The 23269-nt window shown below is 46.2% G+C and overlaps 5 protein-coding genes across 5 annotated transcripts; all 5 read right to left on the reverse strand.

Moving 5' to 3' along the window:
- Window positions 1-1383: 1383 nt before the first annotated feature.
- Window positions 1384-2334, reverse strand: LOC128502295 (olfactory receptor 11A1-like). Its single transcript, XM_053472058.1, has one exon. The coding sequence runs from the start codon at window positions 2332-2334 to the stop codon at window positions 1384-1386; it is 951 nt and encodes a 316-aa protein (XP_053328033.1).
- A 2694-nt stretch (window positions 2335-5028) lies between these two features.
- On the reverse strand, window positions 5029-5970 carry LOC128502296 (olfactory receptor 10A4-like). The gene has a single exon (XM_053472059.1). It carries the CDS (start codon window positions 5968-5970, stop codon window positions 5029-5031), a length of 942 nt encoding a protein of 313 aa, XP_053328034.1.
- Window positions 5971-8648: 2678 nt separating this feature from the next.
- LOC128501177 (olfactory receptor 10AG1-like) lies at window positions 8649-9727 on the reverse strand. Its single transcript, XM_053470573.1, has one exon. The coding sequence runs from the start codon at window positions 9706-9708 to the stop codon at window positions 8701-8703; it is 1008 nt and encodes a 335-aa protein (XP_053326548.1). The 5' UTR covers window positions 9709-9727; the 3' UTR covers window positions 8649-8700.
- Window positions 9728-12655: 2928 nt separating this feature from the next.
- On the reverse strand, window positions 12656-17108 carry LOC128501179 (uncharacterized). The gene is made up of 9 exons (XM_053470575.1): window positions 17040-17108; window positions 15835-16115; window positions 15028-15294; window positions 14781-14843; window positions 14425-14493; window positions 14059-14118; window positions 13812-13834; window positions 13509-13583; window positions 12656-13039 (listed from the first exon to the last, which is right to left on the reverse strand). The coding sequence occupies exons 2-9, from the start codon at window positions 16109-16111 to the stop codon at window positions 12965-12967; spliced, it is 909 nt and encodes a 302-aa protein (XP_053326550.1). The 5' UTR covers window positions 16112-16115; window positions 17040-17108; the 3' UTR covers window positions 12656-12964.
- A 2070-nt stretch (window positions 17109-19178) lies between these two features.
- On the reverse strand, window positions 19179-20196 carry LOC128501183 (olfactory receptor 1019-like). Its single transcript, XM_053470578.1, has one exon. The coding sequence runs from the start codon at window positions 20194-20196 to the stop codon at window positions 19261-19263; it is 936 nt and encodes a 311-aa protein (XP_053326553.1). The 3' UTR covers window positions 19179-19260.
- Between the last annotated feature and the right edge of the window lie 3073 nt (window positions 20197-23269).

Consider the following 23269-nt stretch of genomic DNA (forward strand, 5'->3'; position numbering starts at 1 on the left):
CATGGAAAAGTCTAGAATTCCTTCCGTGAATTTTATTGTGAATTCAGAACAAAAAAAGAATTATAATTTTCAGTTAAACTATGAAATACTCACCTTATACCAGGTAAGAATACCGACAGCGTTCAAATTCTGACCTACCAGTCCCACATAAGTCTCTTTCTGTAGGGTAACCGCTACGGGTTCTTCTTCCTTCCACCACTGGACTAGGAGTCAAATCCAGCAGAACCTTTCTTTGGGAGACTGTTGGGTCGGTGAAGGGTTAACTCGGCCCAATTCATTCCCTTCCAATCAGTCCCATTTTAGTGAACCACCTCCCCTCTTTATGGGTTTCTCTGTCCCTTTCCTCCCCTCTTTATCCTTTTCAAGAACTTCTACATTTTCTGTTGGGGGGTCTCCTTAACCCACTACCCTACCTTCTTCCCCATTCCCCATATGCTGCTCCCTCTCCTCTGTCCCCAGGTCTATGCCTCTTGTTAGTGACCCATTGGTCACTATCCTTGGTCTGAGATCCGCCATCCTCGTCACCCTCGTCATCTTATCAAACCAGACCCTCCTGAGCTATGAAACACACTGACTGCTTACAGCGTACCTCACAAAACCAGTTCCCCTAAAATGCTGCATCTCTGTCTCATCTCATTTTATATCCAATAACGAGGCATTGGATGGGGGGTCCGGCTTAGGACAAGTCTGGTTCTCTCCCACGGGCTGATGGTGGCTACTACCCCTCCTCTTACCCCTGCCTGCTGCTTGTCTGAGCTCCTCAGCTCCATGGGATGCTCACCAACCAGTACCAGCAATGGGCATTTCCGGGGCATCTTGGATACTTAAGTCCAATAGACATCCAAGATTTTTTTATAATTTAAAAAACACACTTTATTATGTAATTATACCAATTAATTAATTTACGCACAACTATTCTCTGCAGCAAGTTTATTGAAACTTTTTCCGAACACACAGACTACTATACGGCACCCTTACTGTCTACATCAGGATTTCCCAGCTTAAAGAGGTGAGCGATGTCATACATTGCGTGTTACACGCTGGGTACCAATAATCACGATGATTCGTTTACTGCTTTACAGTTACTTTAGGTCTGAGACCCCGATTTTAATACTAATTACATCTATTCATTTATAGATATCAGTAAGCACCGGACACGTAACCTGATGCCCCGAGAGGGTAAAAAAACATTAATAAACCTCCATCTGTTTTTGCCTTCGTCTTATTACATCGATTTTATTAGGAGATGGTCAGAAGCATGGTCAGTAAAGTTGCCCCCATACAGGGCTGCAGGGTACGTGTGCTTATGGCCCAGTCTGCCAGGTTGCCGGTCCAAGTCTGCCCCCCATGTTCTCTTGACTTCATGTCTAGCAACACTGTGGCTTATTTTCTCCTAGAAACCAAGCGTAGGGCTGTCTTGATCTCTTGATTTCTCAGGGCATATATGATAGGGTTTACAGTCGGCGTCACCACTGTGTAGAGCAGCGAGAGGGTCTTGTTTACCAGCAGTAGATGGTCACTGGCAGGAACCACGTACACCATGATCATAGTAGCATAATATGTGGAAACAACCCCCAGGTGTGAGCTACAGGTGGAGAAGGCTTTCTCCTTGCCCCTGGCTGATGGTATTCTGAGGATACATTGGATTATACATCCATATGTAATAATAATGAAGAGAAATGGAAACAGGGTGGCTGCAGATGAGAGAAACGAGACGACTATCTTAATGGTGGTGGTATCAGAGCACGAAAGCTCCAAAATGGGGGCAAAGTCACAAAAGAAGTGATTAATAACATCACGTCTGCAAAAATGTAACCTCAATAGAAATCCCAACGTGACGGACATGATAATGAAGGCTCCGATCCAGCACATCAGCGCCAAGAGCTGGCAGTGCCAGGAGTCCATGATGGAGGTGTAATGTAACGGGTTGCAAATGGCCAAGAATCGGTCATAAGACATCACTGTCAGAAGGAAACTCTCCGTCACTGCGAGAGACCCGAACATATAAAATTGCATGAAGCAGCCAAGGATAGACATGGTGGCCCCGCGATTGAGCAGCACGTGAAGCATGTTGGGAGCAATGTTTGTGGTGAACAAGATTTCATTCAAAGAGAGATTGCCGAGGAAGAAATACATAGGAGAATGGAGGATCTTGCAAGACAGGACGAGGAGAAAGATCAGGAGATTTCCAGACAACGTCAGAATGTAGACTAAAAGGAAGACGGTAAACAGGACGGCTCTCATGTTATCAATGTCTCCAAATCCAAGGATAAAAACTTCATCCAGGTCCGTGAGATTTTGGGAGCCAAGCCATGGTAGCGGGGAGGGGACCATGATTCTCAGGATCTAAACTATTATGTCTGGACGGCCAGTAACATCTACTAGGCTTGGTCATTCAGACTTCCGAGAGCCTCCACTTACTGGCTGCAGTCTTTGTCACCCATTTCAGAGCCGGAATGACGGGGTGAGGATGTCGGATGCACTGAAGCCACAGACCCCCTTGGTTATTCATATGGTTTTGTTATCTTCCATAGATCTAAAAGGACAATTCACACAGTCATTTGTTAATTATTTTATTTAAATATGGGGAATGTCTATTTATCATTATTTTTTATTTCAATGATCAGACTCTGGACCCGTGCAGCTGCCGTCCGTCGCAGACACATGAGAGATCCCGGCCACTTCTCTAGCCTTAAAGTGGCATTGATTGGGATACATTGAAGCCCAAATCATAGGGAACCGAAGGTCTCTGATCAGACCTATGATAGAGGAGACGTTCCGTTTAATCGCGTTACTGCGTGTTCACAATGAAAAGGACAAAAGCGTGCACACTCTGATTCGTTTGCACATTCGCTACTTTATATAGAGCATCGAGCCAACGTGGCACCGAAGGAATAAAAGATCTCCAGTCCAAGCCAGTGGATATATTAAAATGCAACAAACGGATTTGTGAATCAATATGGACGCTTCCCTGACACAGCAGCAGACAGCATGGGAGAAGATGTAATGTAAGGAAGTTTACTGAGAGGGTGGTAAATAAGTGGAACAGCCTCCCAGCAGAAGTGGTAGAGGGTAATACAGTGAGGGTATTAAACATGCATGGGATAGACATACGGCTCCCGAATGTAAGACAAGACCAACAACGGATTCTTTTTTGAGTCTTCAGGGACCATGCGGTCCGAATGGGGCCGATCTGCCGGCAGAGTCCGAGTTTCTATGATTCTAAAGCGCTGGATTCAGTCAGTTACTGGACCTGAACTATTCGAATCCTGTTTCGTGTTATAAATTCTCCTTCTTAATTCTTATTTTTTTTCAGAAGCCATATTTTTTCATCTGATTGTATCAGCTGGAAGTCTAATTATTGTAAATGTACGATTCCTCCCCATCTGTATATTACGGGTTTCAACCTCAAATAGCAACTCTTACCAGGGGGTAACATGTAATTCCCCAGTAAAGTGCCCCGGCCCCCGGGAAGATAAGCAGACGGACCGAGCAATATTCACAAAAAATCTATATTTTATTCATAGGTTTTTACTGCTGAAGATAGAAATCAAACTGTTTTCAAGAACCAGGAGGAATCATTAATTTCAGGAATTACTGAAAAATCGCCGATGTTATAAAATGACAGCTTTTCAGACAAAAGAGGGATCTGTTTTCAGGAAACATAAAATGTATTAATTTTTATTTCATGTATAATTATTAACATTGCATCACAAATCATTGCCAAAAAAAGAATGAAATACAGCTCTAAAAAATACCGTAAATTCCTAATACTAATCATGTTAGGCATTTAATTTATTGAAGGGAAAAATTGTATCAGTAATTTTAAAAGAAGATTTGTGTAAAATATGAATAACTTAAAAGTATTAATATACAAAGAGATTAGTACCGAATTCCGAGGATTTCAGAAAATAAAATAAGAATCTGCGGAGAATTGGGTTTCCGTCATTTCTAATAATAATTCTAGAATTACCTTCGTTCCATTTAAGACGTTTTCCGGCAGCCGAAGACAGAGAGGACGTCGGAATAATATCTAAAGTCAGACAAACGCCAGCAAACACTCGAGGGTCACCCTTTTTATTCGTTACTGCGGTCTAATCGCTGATTTACGGTCTCAGTAATGAGAGTTTTTCACAAAATCCTGAGAGGTTTCCAGACAGCGTTCCCAGTGGGGATCGTTCCAGCTCCTGCCCCATCCCATGTAATGAAACTACACACACACACAGTAACACACCCTTTCCATCACTCACACCGGCACTCACACTAACCTTGCCTGGAGCCTTGAACAGCTCTGTTTAGAGAATTTTAGGGAAAGGGTAAAAGTGAAAGGCTCAGCACAGGGCTACCATATTGAGTCACAATAAAGAATATGGAGATGAGAGATGTTAATGTTCTGTCTAATCCACCTTCGCCCCCCCAAACCAATTGAACCCTGTCGTTGGTGGCCCACATCACCAATGACCACACTCTCCATCCACTGGTGACCTTCACTCCGTCAGCTCCTTAGACCTTCCATAACACCTTTATGAAGCATGAAGGTAGCCCAATTCCACGGGTGGTACAGAGGCTGCAGTGGCCCACACTAAACCACCGAACAAAGAAGTAGGAAGAAGAAAAAAAAGAAGAGGCACAGATATGAGGGAAGAGGGAGAATGCAAACAAAAAAAAGAGGCACCTTCATCCCGAGTCATTCTCCGAGTCCAGTACATGAGGAGAAGGGCCAAGGTCATCGATCGGCTCCTCCCTGGGCAGTCCCGTTCTAGTCAAATCTAAGCATGGCGTCCAGATTGCCAAGTATTTGTGCATCCGGCCTGTCGATGGGTGGATCATTTCATCTGTCACCCTGACCCTCTCCACCCTTTCGGCTTTCGGGTCTCTTTTTTGTCCATCCTTACACAAACCACAATGTGTCTGGGTTGCCCCGGTTTAATACACGGTTTCATTTATGTTAGGCTGTTTGCTAGTTTATTTTGTCTTCTGTCAGGACCCGCTGTATAATATAAGTATATATTTTAGAAATATGTGTTTTTAATAACTTTTCAGTGGATTCAAAATGAGCTTCCGGAGAGCCTTCTTCATGTCCGTGTTCCTTAGACTATAGATCAGAGGATTGAGGGCTGGTATTATGATGCAATAGAATAAAGCCAACATCATATCATTAACTGGGGACAGGTCTGACCCTAAACGGAGATGAACAAACATGGACGTCCCATAGAAGAGAAAAACAGAGGTGAGATGTGAGCCACACGTAGACAGAGCTTTGTGACGTCCTTCAGCGGAGTGGATGAGCATGATGGAGGACAGGATGTTAATGTATGAGCAAAGAATGAGAAGGAATGGGATTGCAGCCCCAACAACACAGACAACTAAGATAAAGAGTTCAAATTTGAAGGTGTCACCACAGATCAGGTTAAGCACAGGAGAAGCATCGCAGAAGAAGTGAGCGACCAGGTTAGAGCCGCAGTAGGGGAGGCTGAAAATATAGCATGTGTTCCCAAAAGACACCAAGAACCCAATCATCCATGATCCAGCCGTCAACTGCACGCAAATGTTTGGGTTCATCACATACATGTACCTCAGGGGGTGGCAGATGGCCATATATCGGTCAAAGGCCATCAGAGCGAGGAAAACACATTCAGATATTGCGATAGCAAAGAAAACAAACATCTGAGCAGCACAACCAACAAAGGAGATGGACCTCGTCTCAGACAGCAAGTCGTCCAGAACCTTAGGAACCGTGACAGTGGTGAAGAAGAGTTCAAGGAATGAGAGGTTCCTCAGGAAGAAGTACATAGGGGTGTGAAGACCATGGTCTAATGTAACAGTGAGAATGATGAGACCGTTTCCAAACAACGTGAGAACGTAGCCAAAGAGAAAGAAGGTGAAGAGAACGTTCTGAAGGAAAGGAGAAAACCCGGAGAATCCCAGAAGGATGAACTCAGTCACGTTGGTGTAAAAGATTCTTCCCATCTCCTGCTTCCCCCTTCCTCTGCGTCTTGATAATATGAAGGCTGCAGAGAGGACGGAATTCTTTACCGTAAACTAATTAGTTACACAGGATTTGCAGGTTTCATTGAAAAAAAGGAAAAATCAGGCTATACAAAAGAGGCCAGTAAATCCACATTTTTCTGGAATTATAAAACATTTCTGTTTTTCTGGATTTCAAAGTGGCAAAAAAATAATGAGGATAATTGTGAGAAAAACTATTTACAGAATTCACAGACAAACGGCCGTGTAACAGATTTCTAATCTTAAAGAATAAAATGTAAACAAAACCTGCTTTTATGCATTCTGTAAAGCTGAGCTAAATTTTCTATGTATTTCATCCTATTGCAAGTTTTTTTTTTATTTAAAATTAAACTATTTCTAACTCCAAATCATTTTCTATAAACGTTAAAATTATACAAAAAAAAGTAAGGATTTATGAAAACAAACGAAGAAATCCAAGCCATCTTATAATATAATTGTTACAAGAATGCGATGTAAGAATTATCTAGAAAATCAACTCACTCATATAATCTATATTATTAGAAGAGTCTTGGCTTTGAGGAGCCGGGCACGGTAGGTGCGGTGGGCACGGTGGGCACCTCTGGCGCACGGCCCGCGACGCTTGCAGGATCCCACCTTATATACCTGATTTATGGCGAAATATCGGCTTTGTTTTCTCCGTAATGAGAAGATTTTGCCGGATTCTCAGGAGGCGCGAACGTCAGGAGATTGACCCGTTTTACGAGTCCTCTGAAAATAACTGACAGTCTTTAAGGACAATAAAGTCCCAATCCACACAGGAGCCTTTTTTCCTCTAAAATAGTCTGAAAATAGCAGAATTTATAAGAAAAAATATAAAGATATGCAAAAATATAGTATGTTCATGATGTCTCCGGACATAAAGTATGGAAACATTATCCTTTATTCATCTTAAAAATCATATAATCCTATCTTCCTTTCAAATGCATGGATTTCGAATCTGATGAATTTATAAAAATGTCAAATATTTGTAAACAATCAGATCAAATGAAATGAAACCAACCCGCTTGTTTAACGTTTTAAATAGATGCCTTTTATATATATAGATAAATATATGTCTTATATATATATAGATATATAGATAGATATTATCAGACAATTACAAGGTGTCATCATTAGAAAAACCTCGCTTTTCGGGCAGAATTACCATTTTTAATGAAGTATGATTATTCTAAAAAGTAAATGTAATACAGCTTAAGCTTGATTAATGGAGATCTCCCGGCTCCTGCAATAAATCCTCGCGGTAATTCGCTGGACGCCTCCCGGCGGCTTTATCCCTCCCGGCGGCTTTATTCCTCCCGGCGGCTTTATCCCTCCCGGCGGCTTTATCCCTCCCGGCGGCTTTATTCCTCCCGGCGGCTTTATCCCTCCCGGCGGCTTTATCTCTCCCGACAGCTTTATCCCTCCCGGCGGCTTTATCCCTCCCGGCGGCTTTATTCCTCCCGGCGGCTTTATCCCTCCCGGCGGCTTTATCTCTCCCGACAGCTTTATCCCTCCCGGCGGCTTTATCTCTCCCGGCGGCTTTATCTCTCCCGGCGGCTTTATCCCTCCCGGCGGCTTTATCCCTCCCGGCGGCTTTATCTCTCCCGACAGCTTTATCCCTCCCGGCGGCTTTATTCCTCCCGGCGGCTTTGTCCCTCCCGGGTGCTTTATTCCTCCCGGCGGCTTTATTCCTTGTGGGCTGTCCTGAAAATACGCGGATAATTCTCAGAAACCAAGTCTCTGCGGTTTGCACATGCGCGGTGCGTGATTACACGGTTTGCACATGCGCGGTGCGTGATTACACGGTTTGCACATGCGCGGTGCGTGATTACACTGTTTGCACATGCACGGTGCGTGATTACACAGTTTGCACTTGCGCGGTGTGTGATTACGTGGTTTGCACATGCGCGGGGTGTGATTACACGGTATGTGCGGGGCGTGATTAAACAGTTTGCACATGCGCGGGGCGTGATTACACGGTTTGCACATGGCGTGATTACGCGGTCTCCACATGCACGGGGCGTGATTACACGGTTTGCACATGCGCAGGGCGTGATTACACAGTTTGCACTTGCGCGGTGTGTGATTACACGGTATGCGCAGTGCATGATTACATGGTTTGCACATGCGCGGGACGTGATTACGCGGTCTGCACATGTGCGGTTTATTTATTACGATTTATTTGTGTTGGGGGCAGGAAGAGAGGGGCCCTTTTCGGATAATTTCTCCGGGGCCCCGGCCTCTGTATGTCATAACGACTCGTTATGATTATTTTACTCACTTATCTTTTATTTATTTCATGCGTTATTCCCACCGCCTGCCTGTAGGGGCCGCCCTCCTAAACGGCGCGGATACTGCATGTTTTCATAAAATAAATAAATACATATACATATAAAAAACTTTATACACCGTATATTCCTCATACCAAAAACTACAAAAAATAATAATAATTCAAATTCAGAGATTTTAGATTCTTATGTATTTTCTCATCATGTCACGAAAATGCAGAAATAATGTAAATAATATCCTATAATATATTCAACAAAATAATCAAACTTAAGACATAATAATAATAATAATAAGTATAACATATCCGCTTCCAGGAACAGGGCCCCTCAATAAAGCAGCAAAGTCAATGTTTACATTTTTTATTTTCAATGGAATTTAGTACAAGAATTTCACTTTTTCACACTAAATTTTGTCCAAGCGAAAGCCCTCGTTCCCTCCCAGCGGTTTCACGACGAGCTTCACGAGCGCTCTCTTCATGTCCTTGTTTCTCAGGCTGTAAATCAAAGGGTTAATGGCGGGTATTACCATGCAGTAGAACAGAGTTATCGGCCTGTCGTTGCCGGTAGGCCGGCGGGACCCTAAGCGCAGATACATAAACATGGCGGTCCCGTAGAAGAGGATGACGGAGGCGAGGTGGGAGCCGCACGTAGACAGAGCTTTGTGACGACCCTCGGCGGAGCGGATGAGCGTGATGGAGGACAGGATGCGCACGTACGAGCAGAGGATGAGCACGAATGGGATGGTGGCCCCGGTGAGACACGCCATGAAGACGGAAAGCTGGTTGATGAAGGTGTTGGAGCAGGCCACGCTCAGCAGAGGGGGGATATCGCAGAAGAAATGCTCTAAGTGGTTGGAGGCGCAGTAAGGCAGGGTGAAGATGAAGGTGGTTTGTCCCAAAGACACCAGAAGTCCCGTAAGCCAAGACCCGACGGTCAGTTTATAACACAGCTTTCTGCTCATCACAGACAAGTATCTCAGGGGGCGGCAGATGGCCATATATCGGTCAAAGGCCATCACGGCGAGGAAGACACATTCAGTGACCCCGACGGCGAAAAACACAAACATCTGCGTGGCACAGCCGTAGAACGAGATGGACCTTTTCTGGGATCTGAAGTCACTCAGGACCTTGGGGATGGTGACGGTGGTGAAGAAGAGTTCAATGAACGAGAGGTTCCTCAGGAAGAAATACATGGGGGTGTGAAGGCCGCGGTCTAATGTGACGGTGAAAAGGATGAGACCGTTTCCAAACAACGTGAGAAGGTAGGCGGAGAGCAAGAAGGTGAAGAGAACGGCTTGAAGGGATTGAGAGAGGTCAGAGAAACCCAGGAGGACGAACTCGGTCACGTTGGTGCGAAGGACTCTTTCCATGTCTGAAGTCTCCTGAGCTCTCTCTTTAGTCACCCCGAGCATCGGTAAAAGTTACCGAACAGAAAGCGATTAGAGCAGCGAAAGCGAGCGTCACCGGAGCAGCGGGCCTGTGTTACCCCAACAAAAAACATTAAATACAAGCATTAGGATAAGGAAATCATATTGTCTCCTTCCCCCGCGGCCCCCGGGCCCCCGCGGCCCCTGTGACACGGAGCCGCTCTGTTTTACTGAATGTGACAGCCTCAGACTCAGATTATTTTAGGGCCGCACATTTTTAGATTTATGATAACGACACAAATACCCCGGCTGGCCAAAAGTCAGGAGAAGGTCCTCGCTGCGGAGATCCTGGAGGGTGAGGAGGGGGATGAATGGAGACGATCGACAGATTCCCCGCGCCGATGACTTCATAGAGTATAATATATTGTATTATCTCACAGCTGTACATGCGCATGCACGGGGGGCTTAGAGATAACTCCCTGCTTTAAGCCGCTCAGCGGAGGGGGTTGTTGTAATTTAGCGATTTGTACGAGCCGGGGCTCCTCTTTATTATTTTGGGGCGTCACGTAAGTATTTTAGGGATGTATAGAGACCTCTGATTAACCCTTTTTACTTGAATTAAATTACACAAATTATTTCATCTGAAAACCCCAAAATAATTAAATCCGCATTTCTAAGAAATCATTTGTTTCCTTCGCTTCGTTTTTTCTGGAATTCACAGATCACAGACTGTCACGGATCACAGACTGTCACGGATCACAGACTGTCACGGATCACAGACTGTCACAGGTATAACGGTCACGGATCACAGACTGTCACGGATCACAGACTGTAACGGGTATAACAGTCACAGATCACACACGGTCACGGATCACAGACGGTCACGGATCACAGACTGTCACGGGTATAACGGTCACGGATCACAGACTGTCACGGATCACAGACTGTCACAGATCACAGACTGTCACGGATCACAGACTGTCACGGGTATAACAGTCACCGATCACAGACGGTCACGGATCACAGACTGTCACGGGTATAACAGTCACGGATCACAGACGGTCACGGATCACAGACGGTCACGGATCACAGACTGTCACGGGTATAACAGTCACGGATCACAGACGGTCACGGATCACAGACGGTCACGGATCACAGACTGTCACGGGTATAACGTTCACGGATCACAGACTGTCACAGATCACAGACTGTCACGGATCACAGACTGTCACGGGTATAACGGTCACGGATCACAGACTGTCACAGATCACAGACTGTCATGGATCACAGACTGTCACGGGTATAACAGTCACGGATCACAGACGGTCACGGATCACAGACTGTCACGGGTATAACAGTCACGGATCACAGACGGTCACGGATCACAGACTGTCACGGGTATAACGGTCACGGATCACAGACTGTCACAGATCACAGACTGTCACGGATCACAGACTGTCACGGATCACAGACTGTCACGGGTATAACGGTCACGGATCACAGACTGTCACAGATCACAGACTGTCACGGGTATAACGGTCACGGATCACAGACTGTCACAGATCACAGACTGTCACGGATATAACGGTCTCGGATATAACGGTCACGGATTGCGGATGGTTATAGATTAAAGGTCACGGATTGCGGATGGTTATAGATTAAAGGTCAGAGGTTACGGACGGTCATTTCATTGGCCGGTACCTGTTATGGACGATGAGGTCGCAGATGGACAGCCTCGGATCTCACCGGGTGCGGACCGGTTTAGGCAAACTGATTGTTTTAACGGCGGAAGCTTCCAGGTGGACTCCGTGTCCTGCGGCTATAAACACAAAAATGTAATCGACTCAGAGCTCGTTCCAGCACCGAGTACATCGGGGGGACCGAGTACACCAAGCACACCGAGGGCACAGAGTACACAGAGTGCACCGAGGGCACAGAGTACACCGAGGGCACAGAGTACACCGAGGGCACAGAGTACACTGAGGGCACAGAGTACACCGAGGGCACAGAGTACACCGAGGGCACAGAGTACACCGAGCATCCTGACACCAACTATCAGCCCCCCCGACACACACGGCTCCGTCCTGGAGTACCACTTCCACCCATACCTGCCACACAGCCCACTCCCACTCACAGACACGGTTACCTACACCACAGGCTGCACGACGCAGCTCTCCCGCACACTGGGTGAGGTGTCCCCTGTATATCCTCCGGTGTCCCCCAGGGGCCAACTCCCAGGAACAAGGCAGGGCCCCAGCCCTTTACCCTTTCACTCCCAGGTCTTTTCTACAATAAGCGCTCTGTATGATTTAGGGATCGTTTCCGAGACGCAAACCCCCCGATAATCTGCCCCATGCCGGGGGCGACTTCATTTCACTTTTCTGTAAAAAGGAATACAAACGCCCACGCGCAGCTCACACTCCGTTCTACTTCCTGTCGCAGGCTCACACTCCATTCTACTTCCTGTCGGAGGAAACGTCTTACGAGGCGTCCGCTTCCTGTTCCTCTTAACGTGAATCTCTTATGGACCGGAGAATATTTACAGCTTTTGATTTTATTAAAAAACAAAACAAATTCATTTAACCCCTGATATATCCTGAGCAGGGGGCAGCAGTCTACCCCCATTAAACCGGGCCGGTTACAGGAGAGAGCTCTGATTGGTCCACTCACACGATGGAGTCGGCACAGCTTCCATAGAGTAAAAGGTGCTGCATGGAGGGGTCGGCTGGGGTGGCCCCCGGGTCAGACCTAGGGCAGCGCAGAGGGCAGATGCACATTATTTACCCCTGAACTAAAATTCAACATTTAAATATTGGAAGTTAGACTGCTGGAATCACAGATATCGGGATTATCCGTCAGAAAAAAACCTCAATGAAACTTTAAAAAAATCTTCAGGTTTTTGTCCGTATTTCACGTATTTTCTCTTAGTTCTCTCTCCAGTTTGTAGATCGTTTCTGATCCGAGCCGCAGTTATAAGTCAGACACAGAAAGGTGGAATCAGAGAAAGTTTACTGAAAAATCAGGCAAATTTAGACCAACCGGAGTCTACTTTCAGCTGGCGGCATTAACAGAGGGATCAGTGGCACGGCCTCCCAGCAGAGGTGGTAGAGGGTAATACAGTGAGGGTATTAAACATGCATGGGATAGACATACGGCTCCTGAATCTAAGACGAGACCAACGACTGATTAAGGTTTGAGTCGTTACAGCAGGAGAAACCGGACGGGGGCCGCCAGGGGCCGATCTGCCAGCAGGTTCCATGTTTCGGTGGGATGGAGTCGCTGGCCCTTTTTTCTTTTTTCTTTACAAAGTAGCAACAATCACGATGAACGCGATGAGCAGAATCCCGCCAATGACTCCAATAATGAGAAAGACGGCCTGTGAATCAAACGAGACGCTTAGCGATTGGTCCGCTTTCTGCCTCAGACTAAGGAGAGTCGTCTGCGGCTGAGTGTGCGAGACGCCGATAAGTTAAGTGAATACTCAATGTTGAGCTCGCAATCAGAGTGAAGACGATGGGGATGGAAACTTTATTTATCCCCCCTCGGCCGGGTCTCAGAATAAAGACCCCACATATAGTGGTTAATAAACCAGGAGCTGGCCTCAACGGTCTTCTTTTTAATCCCTTTATATTATTTCTCTTGTTTCGGATTCAATGATTCTTTGGGAATAATAAGAAAAGTTAAAGTTCCTTCTTTCCGGTTTTCATGTTAATTCTGCCGGCAGCCAGTAGCCGGACCTCGTTGGCGTCTAAGTTGATGGAGAACGTCGGGGCCGGTTTGGGGCCGATGTTTCTTATGGCTGGCATTTCAGAGACTTTGCAGTTATTTCTAAATGTATTAATTACCTTGTTGCTGAGATTTAATATCTTTCTCCGTTTTGGTGCCGCGGGCCCCTTGGAGTCGATGGGAATCACCTGCCTCTGAGACCAAAGAAAGGGAGAGTTAAATATGGAGAGCTAAAAGATCACGTGCGATGGACTTAAACCATTAATTGCCCTGCCGGTAGAGGATCTCAATATGCTCCTGCTTTACATGTCCCAGGAGTTTAAGGCCACCGATGAAGGACCTCAAAGGGCCACCAGACAAGTCTTTACCTCGGGCAACAGTTTTTTGTCTGGAGCAAGTAGCTTTATCTATATGGTTCTTACCTCTCTGAGGGCTTCTGAATCATCTGAAAACAAAATAACAGAAACATCTTAAGATGCCGAGAACTGAATTCAGCCTTTTTAACATCATTTGTCAGACGCAGGCTGTTGCTGGAACTAGAAATGAGGCTCTTCAGGCGGAGGATATTGGGGGAAGAGTCAGGAATATTACAGTTCTTTAGAAATAAAAGTTAAAAAGGTCTCTGGATAATGCTCCAGCTTGGTGGTCACGTAAGGAGGTTCTTCTTACCAATAGGGTGGAGGCCAGGAGATGTGTTGATAAGCAGCGGCTGATCAACCGTTCCTTGACCTGAAACGGAGAGGAACAGTAAATATTTTGTCCTCAAAAACCTCTGTAAAGGACGCGCCACAAACCTGCGTCCTTCCGCTGCTGGGATCTCCCAGAGCCGATTGCTGGCAGCCGGTGAAATGACTTCAGATATCAAATATTCAGATATTTTCGAGTCTGAGGCACCAAACACGTTAGGGTCCCAGGGCTTGAGACAATCGTGTTTATTGAGAATCGTGTTCGTGCTTCTTTTGGGGAGGAATTTGACTCCTAGAGAGTTAACGGATTCATAACCAGGATCAGATCCCGTTATCTCCACAGCCTTACCTTGTGCCCAGGACCCAGAAGACAGAGTGTCGGTTTGGGGACAATTATCAGAAAAGCTTCTTTCTGAAACTAGAAATACATAAAAGATGAAAGATGATGCCCCCCCCGATCCAGGCCCACCGACTCCTTCAGTCACCATCAGTTCTCCTAAACATGGGTTTTCAAAAAGGAAAGTATTTGTTTTCTCTTAAATGGATTGATGGGCGCCACTCATCGACATTTTCTCTACTAAACTACATTTAGAGAAGCAAAAGAAATTTAAACTCCGAGTCCCAATCAATGAAGTCCTATAATCAGGAATGTGCTCCTCACTCATGGTCCATGGACATTAGGTGGACTCCATCCCTCTGCCTTACCTCTTCTTCCATGGCTGTTAAATGTCGATGTTGTGATTTGGGAATCATCATCTGAAAAGTCTCCTAGATTTCAAGAAACATCATGATAAAAAAAAAAGCCAAATTCCAACATCTGTTGTTTCTCACCAACATTTGAAGCCAAAATCACAAAAACAAGATGTAGATGATACAAAGAATTTGCTGTGTTTTTTCAGGAATGCCATCCAAATATTCATTCACGTTCTTCATAACATTATTGGGAATTTACCTTTCTGGTCGGGGGAAATGATGTCCCTGATCTGTTTCCTCTTGCTCCGTATACTCAGATATTCGCCTTGCAGCTGCGGTGAAGTGGGGCGCTTGCTCCATCTTGGGTCGGAGCCGTACAAGTTACACGACTTCTTCTCCAAAGTGCTGATCAGGAAGAGCTCGCAGGCCTTGGTTAGAATGTCGTACTGCGTATTTAATATGTCCATCCTTTTGGCCTGGCTGCTGTCCTCCAAGTCATCCAACAAGACAATGACATTTTCCCTCCCTTTAAACGAGACCATAAGTGTTAATAAAGCCAAGGTACACCGGCCGGCAGGAATACGTTTACATCACGAGAAGACAACCCTTCAGTGGTGGGATCGATTTTAAGAGTAATTTTGAGGCAAAGTTCTAAAGGTTGAGCATGGAAACCATTGGGAGATTGTCCTACTGACTGCTCAACGTAGATACTTCTGCCATGATAGCTCTTCATATCTATGGCTCAATCCCTGAAAACCACAGCAGGACACCGAATGTTTCTTGGCCAAACCTCAAGATGGCCCCAAGAGTAGCAAAACCATTTGAAAACATCTGAGGTGAAGAAATATACAGAAGCTTCCGGAATAATGCTCCCCAAAACATCAACATCCACCTGAAAGCACCGGTTCAAAGAAAGCAATCTGCAATTTCAGACGCTACTAATTATTGAGATACCAAAACGACAGCATCGTAAAAAACGTTCTAGACTATGGACATTTCTGCTGCACGAAACATGTGTCTGCTCTGCACCGTCTACCCAAGCGCGACACGGAGGTCTGCGTCTCACCGAGAAGCCTGCACATTTTGTCTAATTCGTCATCGTACAGGGCATCGGCCACGTTGGCCACGTTCAGCCTGCCCCTGTGCTGCGTGTGGTACAGGATGGCGAAGGTGCAGCCAGACAGCTCACTCAGAAACTTGCTTTGGTTGTTGGTTATGGTGACGGCGCGGACCTCTTTAACCACATTGTGGAAAAAGGAGGACCTTAGCTGGCTGACCAGCCACCGGTAGCTGACTTCGTTGTCTCTCGAGAAAATCCCAACAGTTTTCTTCGTTCCCGTCATGTTCCTGCCTGAGAAAACGGGAAAATTCACCTTAAACAAACACAAATCCATCAACCGCATTCTCCTGACGTCCCCAATTTAAAAGCCCCCGTCTGAGGATTGGGGGTCCCGTCGCGCTCTATGCCTATACATTGCGAGTCCGGTCTCCAAGGAGCTGAATCAGTGGGACCCCCCAACGAGGCCCCCGTGCAAAGCAGACACATTCACACTGCGAGGGGCAACAATTGCCATTGGGGTACTTTGATGTAGTGGGGGGGGCTATACATGGCCCTATAGTGTGAGAAAACTCTGGCTTTGTTGTATGTACATGTTGGACATTTCAGCAGCGCCCCGGAACCTGTATAAGTCTCCAATTTACGGGGAAAATACTCTTGTTCTTCTTTTGGGACAGAAGTATTCATTCTGATTAGTTGAGTCGGTCAGGAGCTGGTTAACATTCGGTTAGTGATGAGAGTGATGGGAGTTGAAAAGTTCCCCGCCTTGTCCCAGGAGGTTTCAGGAATTTAGGTTAAACATTAATGACCTGATATTTAGTTGGGTTTAGAAGTTTATTAGAAACATAAAAGACCCATCTGGCCCCCGCCGGCCCCCGTTGGGTCGCCCTTTTCTCCTGCTGTAAAAACTCAAACCTTAATCAGGTCTTGTCTTAGATTCAGGAACCATATTCTAAACCTATGCTGTATTACCCTCTACCACTTCTGCTGGGAGGCTGTTCCATATTTGCTTTAACTCCTTCAGAGCAGCATGGGATTGGTCTGTGTGATACGCGCTGTCTCATGTTATAACGCTCCCCGACCGTCTCTCTGCTCGCAGTTTCTAGGAAGTCTCGGGGACAGACCTTTTCTTTCTTGCCGGATTTCCTTTCCATAGCTACCAGCTGTCTGGGATCTGCAGGAAGGAGTATTAAATCGGGACCCTCCCCATCTACTCGCGGTGCGGAGCTGGTGGGACGAGCGGCTTCCTATGACCCCAATCAGTTTATGGGTCGGCTCTGTACCTGAACCCCCCTCCTGGCCGAATTACTCGCTGTGGTTGCAGTCTGGATATTGTGACTCCGCTCCTGACCCGTCCATCGGATCGCTCTGCCGCGCGCAGCGTAGAGTAATGCCGAGTACTCCTTACCTGCCCGACCTCATCACCAGCGAGAGTCTCGATACGAACTTTGTTCCCTTCACACCCAGAGCTTCCCGGCGCAGCGAGCAGGAAATAAAACACTCTCTACATACCCCACGCTCTGCCTCGTTACCCCTCCTCCTCCTGCAATAACCCTCCGTCCCGATTCAGGGCCACGGAATCACCTCAGTGATACAGCGATCACCACGGTTACTGCCCTCCATGAAGCTCTATAGCATATGAGTGGGTCGGATGGAGCGCTCTGTGCATGCGCAGCTCACCTTTTCATAAACATCACATTCGCTTTTTCAATGACGCTGTGGTGAACCCCCCAGTAGGTCTGAGATACGGGGCCGCTGTAAGTCGGACCCCCATGGAAGGACTTTTTATCCTGTGTCGGGGATTCATCCGCCTTGACTGGAATCTCTCTGCCCAGAGAGCGCTCTTATCTCAGAGACACGAGAAGCCATTCCTCGTACATTTCCAAGACCTTCGAATAAAACGTATCGTCACCGAGCGCGCGCCACGCTTCCGATCAGAAAACTGTCAAGCGCTTTTATTTTAAAAATGTTACTTAAAACTTAGCACCTGCCAGCAGATCGGCCCCCGGCGGCCCCCGGCTAGTCGCCCCTTTTTCCTGCTGTAACGACTCAAACCTTAATCAGTCGTTGGTCTCGTCTTAGATTCAGGAGTCGTATGTCTATCCCATGCATGTTTAATCCCCTCACTGTATTACCCTCTACCACCTCTGCTGAGAGGCTGTTAAATTTGTCTAATTAAGTGGATCTCTGATACCCGCAGTTCTCACTGAGCAGGCTGGCCAGGGATCCGAGGTCGCGCATACATTTAGAGTCCAGAAAACAACTCTGAAAAATATTGTGTTTTATTGATTCATTAAACCAATAGGTCCCCATCGAGGCAGTGCATGAGACGCAAGGGGTTAATATTAATGGCGCAGTCACCGGTCCTGGATCCCTCTCGCTCGGTTTCAGATGGTTCCTGGTCAGCGCGTGTACTCTGGCTCCATCTAGAGGAGCTCAGCGCTTCTCCCACCACTGACAGCGACAAAAAAACTGCTGTCCTCAGCGCTTTGCAAAAAGAAATAAGTAATAGGAACAGTTATGATGTCATAAATGGGCTTATCATAATTAATGAAACGCGTCACATTCCTCCAGATTGGTTTGTTAGGGGCCCCGAGGATGTACAGGGGCCAAAGCAGCTGCTTAGTCTGAGTATGTGGCACCAGCTCCGCTCAAATACCCAACAGTCTGCCGCGGGCCCCTGTGCATTCTGGGGATTTCTCTCTCTATTTACAGGAAGTGAAGCCCTTCCGATGTCCGTCCACCAAACTGGGGGGTTTACTTTATATAAATAGATCTCAGAGGCTCTCTGTCCACACATCACCATTGAAGGTCTTCTTGCTACCTCCACTCTTCTGTTTGTGACGCCGTCTCTAAGCGCCGGGTGTCTTTGGCACGCTGAATCCGTAAGATTTGGCAAAAAGTTTTGAGATGACGCTCAGATATTCTTGGCACAGCTGATCGAGAAGGCAAATATTCTAGATTTGGTGACCAAAACTTTTTTAACAAAAAGTATTTTGGTTTGAAAAAGACCAAAGTCCATCAAGTTCCTCCCTGGTGTTCATCGAGAAGAAGCAAAAACCACGCATTGACGCAATTTCCAATTGTGCCTCAAAAATGGAAAAATTCCATCCTAACTCCAGAACGGCGTCTGATTTCTCACCGGAAAGTAAACACAGGTTACGGGGAGAGGGGTATGAAGCTCAGCCACAAATCTAAATTAAGGTTTCTTTGGCCAAATATCTGAAATGTATAAAGAGATCTAGCAAGGTTCCTAACAGCCTCTGGTCTGCAGAACCAACCTCCATTGTTACATTCCTCCAAGCCATATTTACTGTCCTCGCAGAGCCTGGCAGATCCTGAGAGTTGGGTTTGGTGCGGAATGATGTTTCTTATCTAAATTTTACTATTTTTACTATAAAAGCCACGGAATTGATAGAAGACAAAAGGCGTCCTTTATCTACGTGCAACAAATATCCTCCGCACGGCTCTTTTCAGAGCAGATTTCAGTTCCTGGTTTCTCAGACTATAGATCAGAGGGTTTAACAGAGGGATAATCACCGTGTAAAACACAGACACCAGCCTGTCCTGCGCAAAACGATAGCTGGTGTCGGGGCGGAAGTAATTATAGACCAGGGTGCCATAAAATATGAAGACCACCGTCAGGTGGGAGGTGCAGGTGGAGAACACTTTAAGTCTCTTGTCCTTGGCTGGTATCTTAAAGACAGTGGTAAATATGCTGACGTATGGAAAGAAAGTCATCACCAATGTGGCCAATCCTAAAAGGCCACCGACGAGAAAAATGGCCATGATATTGATGAACGTGTCCGTGCAAGAGAGCTGCAGCAGCTGGGGGAGATCACAAAAGAAGCTCTGAAGGATATTTGGCCCACAAAATGTCAGCCTCAGTAGGCAAAGGGTTTGCACTAAAGAACAACCCAACCCAAGGAACCCGGCGCCGGAGGCCAACTGGACACACACTTTCTGGTTCATTATTTGCATGTAATGTAAAGGGTGGCATACGGCAATGTACCTGTCGTAGGACATCATGGCCAGGAGGAAGACCTCTGAGATGGCAAAAAAGAGGAAAAAAAAGAACTGGGTAATGCACTCTGCGACGGAAATGAGTCTTCTCTTGGTGAGTAAATCAAAGAGCATTCGAGGGACGGTGGTGGAGGAAGAGCAGAGATCCAGACAAGCCAGGTTTCCAAGGAAGAAGTACATGGGGGTGTGAAGGTGACCATCGGTGAAGATCAGGTAAAGGATGAGGAGATTCCCAGAAAACGTCATCAAGTAAAAAAATAGAAAGAGCAGGAAGAGCGGAAGCTGGGCCTTCGGCAGATTGGAAAGTCCAGAAAGATAGAACTTGGACACCGTGGTTTGGTTCTCCATCCAATCTCCGACGTTTATTTGCCTGAAATGGGAAATCAAGCAATGGCAGATTGAGAAACCCCGCACTCAGTATCAGATACACATCAGAGGAGCAATTCAATAACAGAAAAGGAAGCACGGCGCGGGGGTATATCGAGGGGCATTAGCAACGGGAAAACTCGGTTCTGCCCCTTTAGAGATAGACTCGTGAGGACAGTTCTGGAGACACCATCTGCGGAGAGTTCAGAGGAGGCCACTAAATCGGGGAACAGTTTGCAGGATAAAAATGATCAGGAAAGGCTGAGGGGTCTCAATATGTCCAGCTTGGGGGAGAGAAGAGAGACAAAGACGAAGGAGAGAAGAGAAAGAAAGGGGGTGGGAGAGAGAGAGAGAGAGAGAGAGAGAGGGAGAGGAGAGTGACCTTTAAATACATAGTGATTTAACAAAGGACAGGAGGAACGTTCATTTCAAAGGCTCAGAAATGTTACAATCAGAGACCAGAATCTAACATTCGAGGGTCGGAGGCTGAGATGGAATGGAAGGGAGTTTTACTTACTGAGAAGGTGGTGGATAAGTGGAACAGCCTCCCAGCAGAAGTGGTAGAGGCTAATAAAAGTGAGGGAATGTAAAAGTGAAAGGCATAGGCATAAGTGGCTAGACAGGCTGACGGGGCTCATATGCCAGTGGGTTCTGGGTTTCTATCCAGAAAAGGTGCCAGGGATGAGAACATGCGCCGAATGACAAATAAACATAACAAGTTTTGGAAATGTCATTTTAATTCCAGGTTAAATCTGTGGCCTAAACATGTATATGACAGAACTACATTGCTGGGCCAGACACAGACCCCCCCCCCCCAGACTCTTGGCCACATTCAGCCTGGGCGTTCGGGCCATGGTTACTCCTGTGGGGGAAGTGTGGGGGTCACTTTGGGGGTCACTCGTAAAAATGCAGGTTGAAATGTACCAAGACTATCTGCTCACACCACGGGAGGCCCAAGAAGTGATGCTGACCGCTGCTGGAAGTGATTTCGGGGACAGGAGGATCCTGGGTGATCTCTGGGAGCGACTACAGCTCTTGGCGAAGCCGTTACAACGTAAACCAAAAACAGCTGAAAGTTTTATCGAAAAGGGCGAAAAGCAAATTATTAAAAAAAGAGGACATAAAAAATAATAATAAATAATATTAATAATTAATAAAATATAATGAATAACAATAAATAATAAAATAATAATAATAATTAATAAAATATAATGAATAACAATAAATAATAAATTAATAATAATAATTAATAAAATATAATGAATAACAATAAATAATAAATAAAATAATAATAATTAATAAAATATAATGAATAACAATAAATAATAAATTAATAATAATGCTGATAAATTGTTTGGCCAAAGAAAGAAGAACGTTCTGCATGAACACCGGATTTATTGAAATAATTATTAAAAGCGCAGGCTCTGGATTCGCTTCCGGTCCCCGTCGTGGCTGTGCCGGCCGCTGACAGAATGCGACACGGGATGGAGGGGCTTTAACGGGGGCAGCACGGCAGGAAATAACGGAACCGGGGGGATTTCCGTTGCAGTCGTGTTCCGGGTGTCCCCTGATTTCCGATCCTTCGTGGTCGCCGATGTTTATTTTATGTGAACGATGACCCCGATTCCACCGATATGACCACAATAAATACGCCCTTTGATCACTCACCTGTCATACTAACGCATGCGGGCACGCAGCTCCCACGCAGCTCCCACGCAGCCACCACGCAGCTCCCACGCCTGCACAAACACGCAGCGGCTCCAGGAAAATCCTAACATTTATATATTTAGGGAAAACCTAAAGGGATTTATTTCAGCGGAATCGCCCAGCTGTGAAATAAGACGTTTATAATCCTCAGAGAGAATCCCACTCAGGGACTCCTTCTGTCCGCTAACCGGAGACAGAAAACGGGGAAGTCTATTCACTAAAGTGCAAGAGCGTGCGAGACGGGAAAAATGGGAGGCCAGGCAGCCAATTCACTGAGGTTGTTGAAGACAAAGTGACTCAGAAGTCCCCCCCTTACATAAACATTAAAACAGCTTTGGATGGACCTCATGTCCCTACCTGGGGGAATTAGATAAAGAGGGGTAGGGTTTTTTTTAACTTTACCCCCCATCCCATAGGCCAGGAAGAAGGGGGTCAGAGACGCACAGGATGGTCTCTGCTTTCCTCTAGGGAAGCCCCCTATTCGGGATATCAGTTTATCATTCTTAACATTCTTATCATTCGGGGGCGTTTCTAATTTGGGAAGGGAATTTGTTGCCCGGTGCCCACATTCACGCACACTCTCTCTCTAGCGCTCTCTATAGGCACCGACCACTTCAGCTTTCGCATTTTATTCTTCATCGTCTTCTATCTTTTATCTTCTCTCTTCTGTCTTCTTCTTCATCTCCGCGAACATAACCCGGAGGTAACTTCCGCCATTTCACTTGAAATCAGGGCAATAGAAACATAGACAGTGACGGCAGATAAGAACCAGTCGGCCCGACCTCTGAGTTCTTTCCTTTAGTACCGGCCCTAATCCTATATCTAGCTTGGCCTTCATCACGCTAGGTATGGTAATATGACGGTGCATCTGGGGACATCTTCTGGGGATCATCGCAAGCACCGACATATCACCCTGAGTTCAAGTGACGGTGAAATGAAGGCTTTTAGGTGACATCCTTTACCCATTTCTGAAATGCCATCTGTATTCAAGCAGGGATACCATCTGTGATATAGCAGGGAGAAATGCACCGTCCTGGATGCTCAGCTATTATTATATCAGGGGAGAATATGAAGGAGTCGGCTCGAGACTGTGTGGCCCCGAGAATCTGCCCATTTACCCCGAGACCCTGTGATTGGGGTAAAAACCCTGAGAATTCCTTCACACGTTTACGCATACGTCAGTGAGATGGTTGCTGATTAAGTGCTCCAGGAGGCCAGGGTAATCCAGCAGATTACTGGGAGAAGCAGATCCCCGGAGAAAGAAGAATGGAGAGGTAGAGAACAAAAGAAAAAGAAGGTGGTAGACACTGAGAGAGCGTGAGGGAGCCTGAGAGAGGGTGAGGGAGTC

The sequence above is a fragment of the Spea bombifrons genome, chromosome 7, assembly GCF_027358695.1.
Source record: "Spea bombifrons isolate aSpeBom1 chromosome 7, aSpeBom1.2.pri, whole genome shotgun sequence".
Lineage (NCBI taxonomy): Eukaryota > Metazoa > Chordata > Amphibia > Anura > Pelobatidae > Spea > Spea bombifrons.

Excerpts from the sequence above, each read along its gene's own strand:
- LOC128502295 (XM_053472058.1), bottom strand. The coding sequence starts at position 2,334 with ATGGTCCCCTCCCCGCTACCATGGCTTGGCTCCCAAAATCTCACGGAC.
- LOC128501177 (XM_053470573.1), bottom strand. The coding sequence starts at position 9,708 with ATGCTCGGGGTGACTAAAGAGAGAGCTCAGGAGACTTCAGACATGGAA.
- LOC128502296 (XM_053472059.1), bottom strand. The coding sequence starts at position 5,970 with ATGGGAAGAATCTTTTACACCAACGTGACTGAGTTCATCCTTCTGGGA.
- LOC128501183 (XM_053470578.1), bottom strand. The coding sequence starts at position 20,196 with ATGGAGAACCAAACCACGGTGTCCAAGTTCTATCTTTCTGGACTTTCC.
- LOC128501179 (XM_053470575.1), bottom strand. The coding sequence starts at position 16,111 with ATGACGGGAACGAAGAAAACTGTTGGGATTTTCTCGAGAGACAACGAA. Across the intron at positions 13,835-14,058 it reads TCCTGGCCTCCACCCTATTG|ATGATTCAGAAGCCCTCAGA; the intron begins GTAAGAAGAACC and ends TTTTGTTTTCAG. Across the intron at positions 13,040-13,508 it reads TATTAAATCTCAGCAACAAG|GCCGTCTTTCTCATTATTGG; the intron begins GTAATTAATACA and ends TTTGATTCACAG.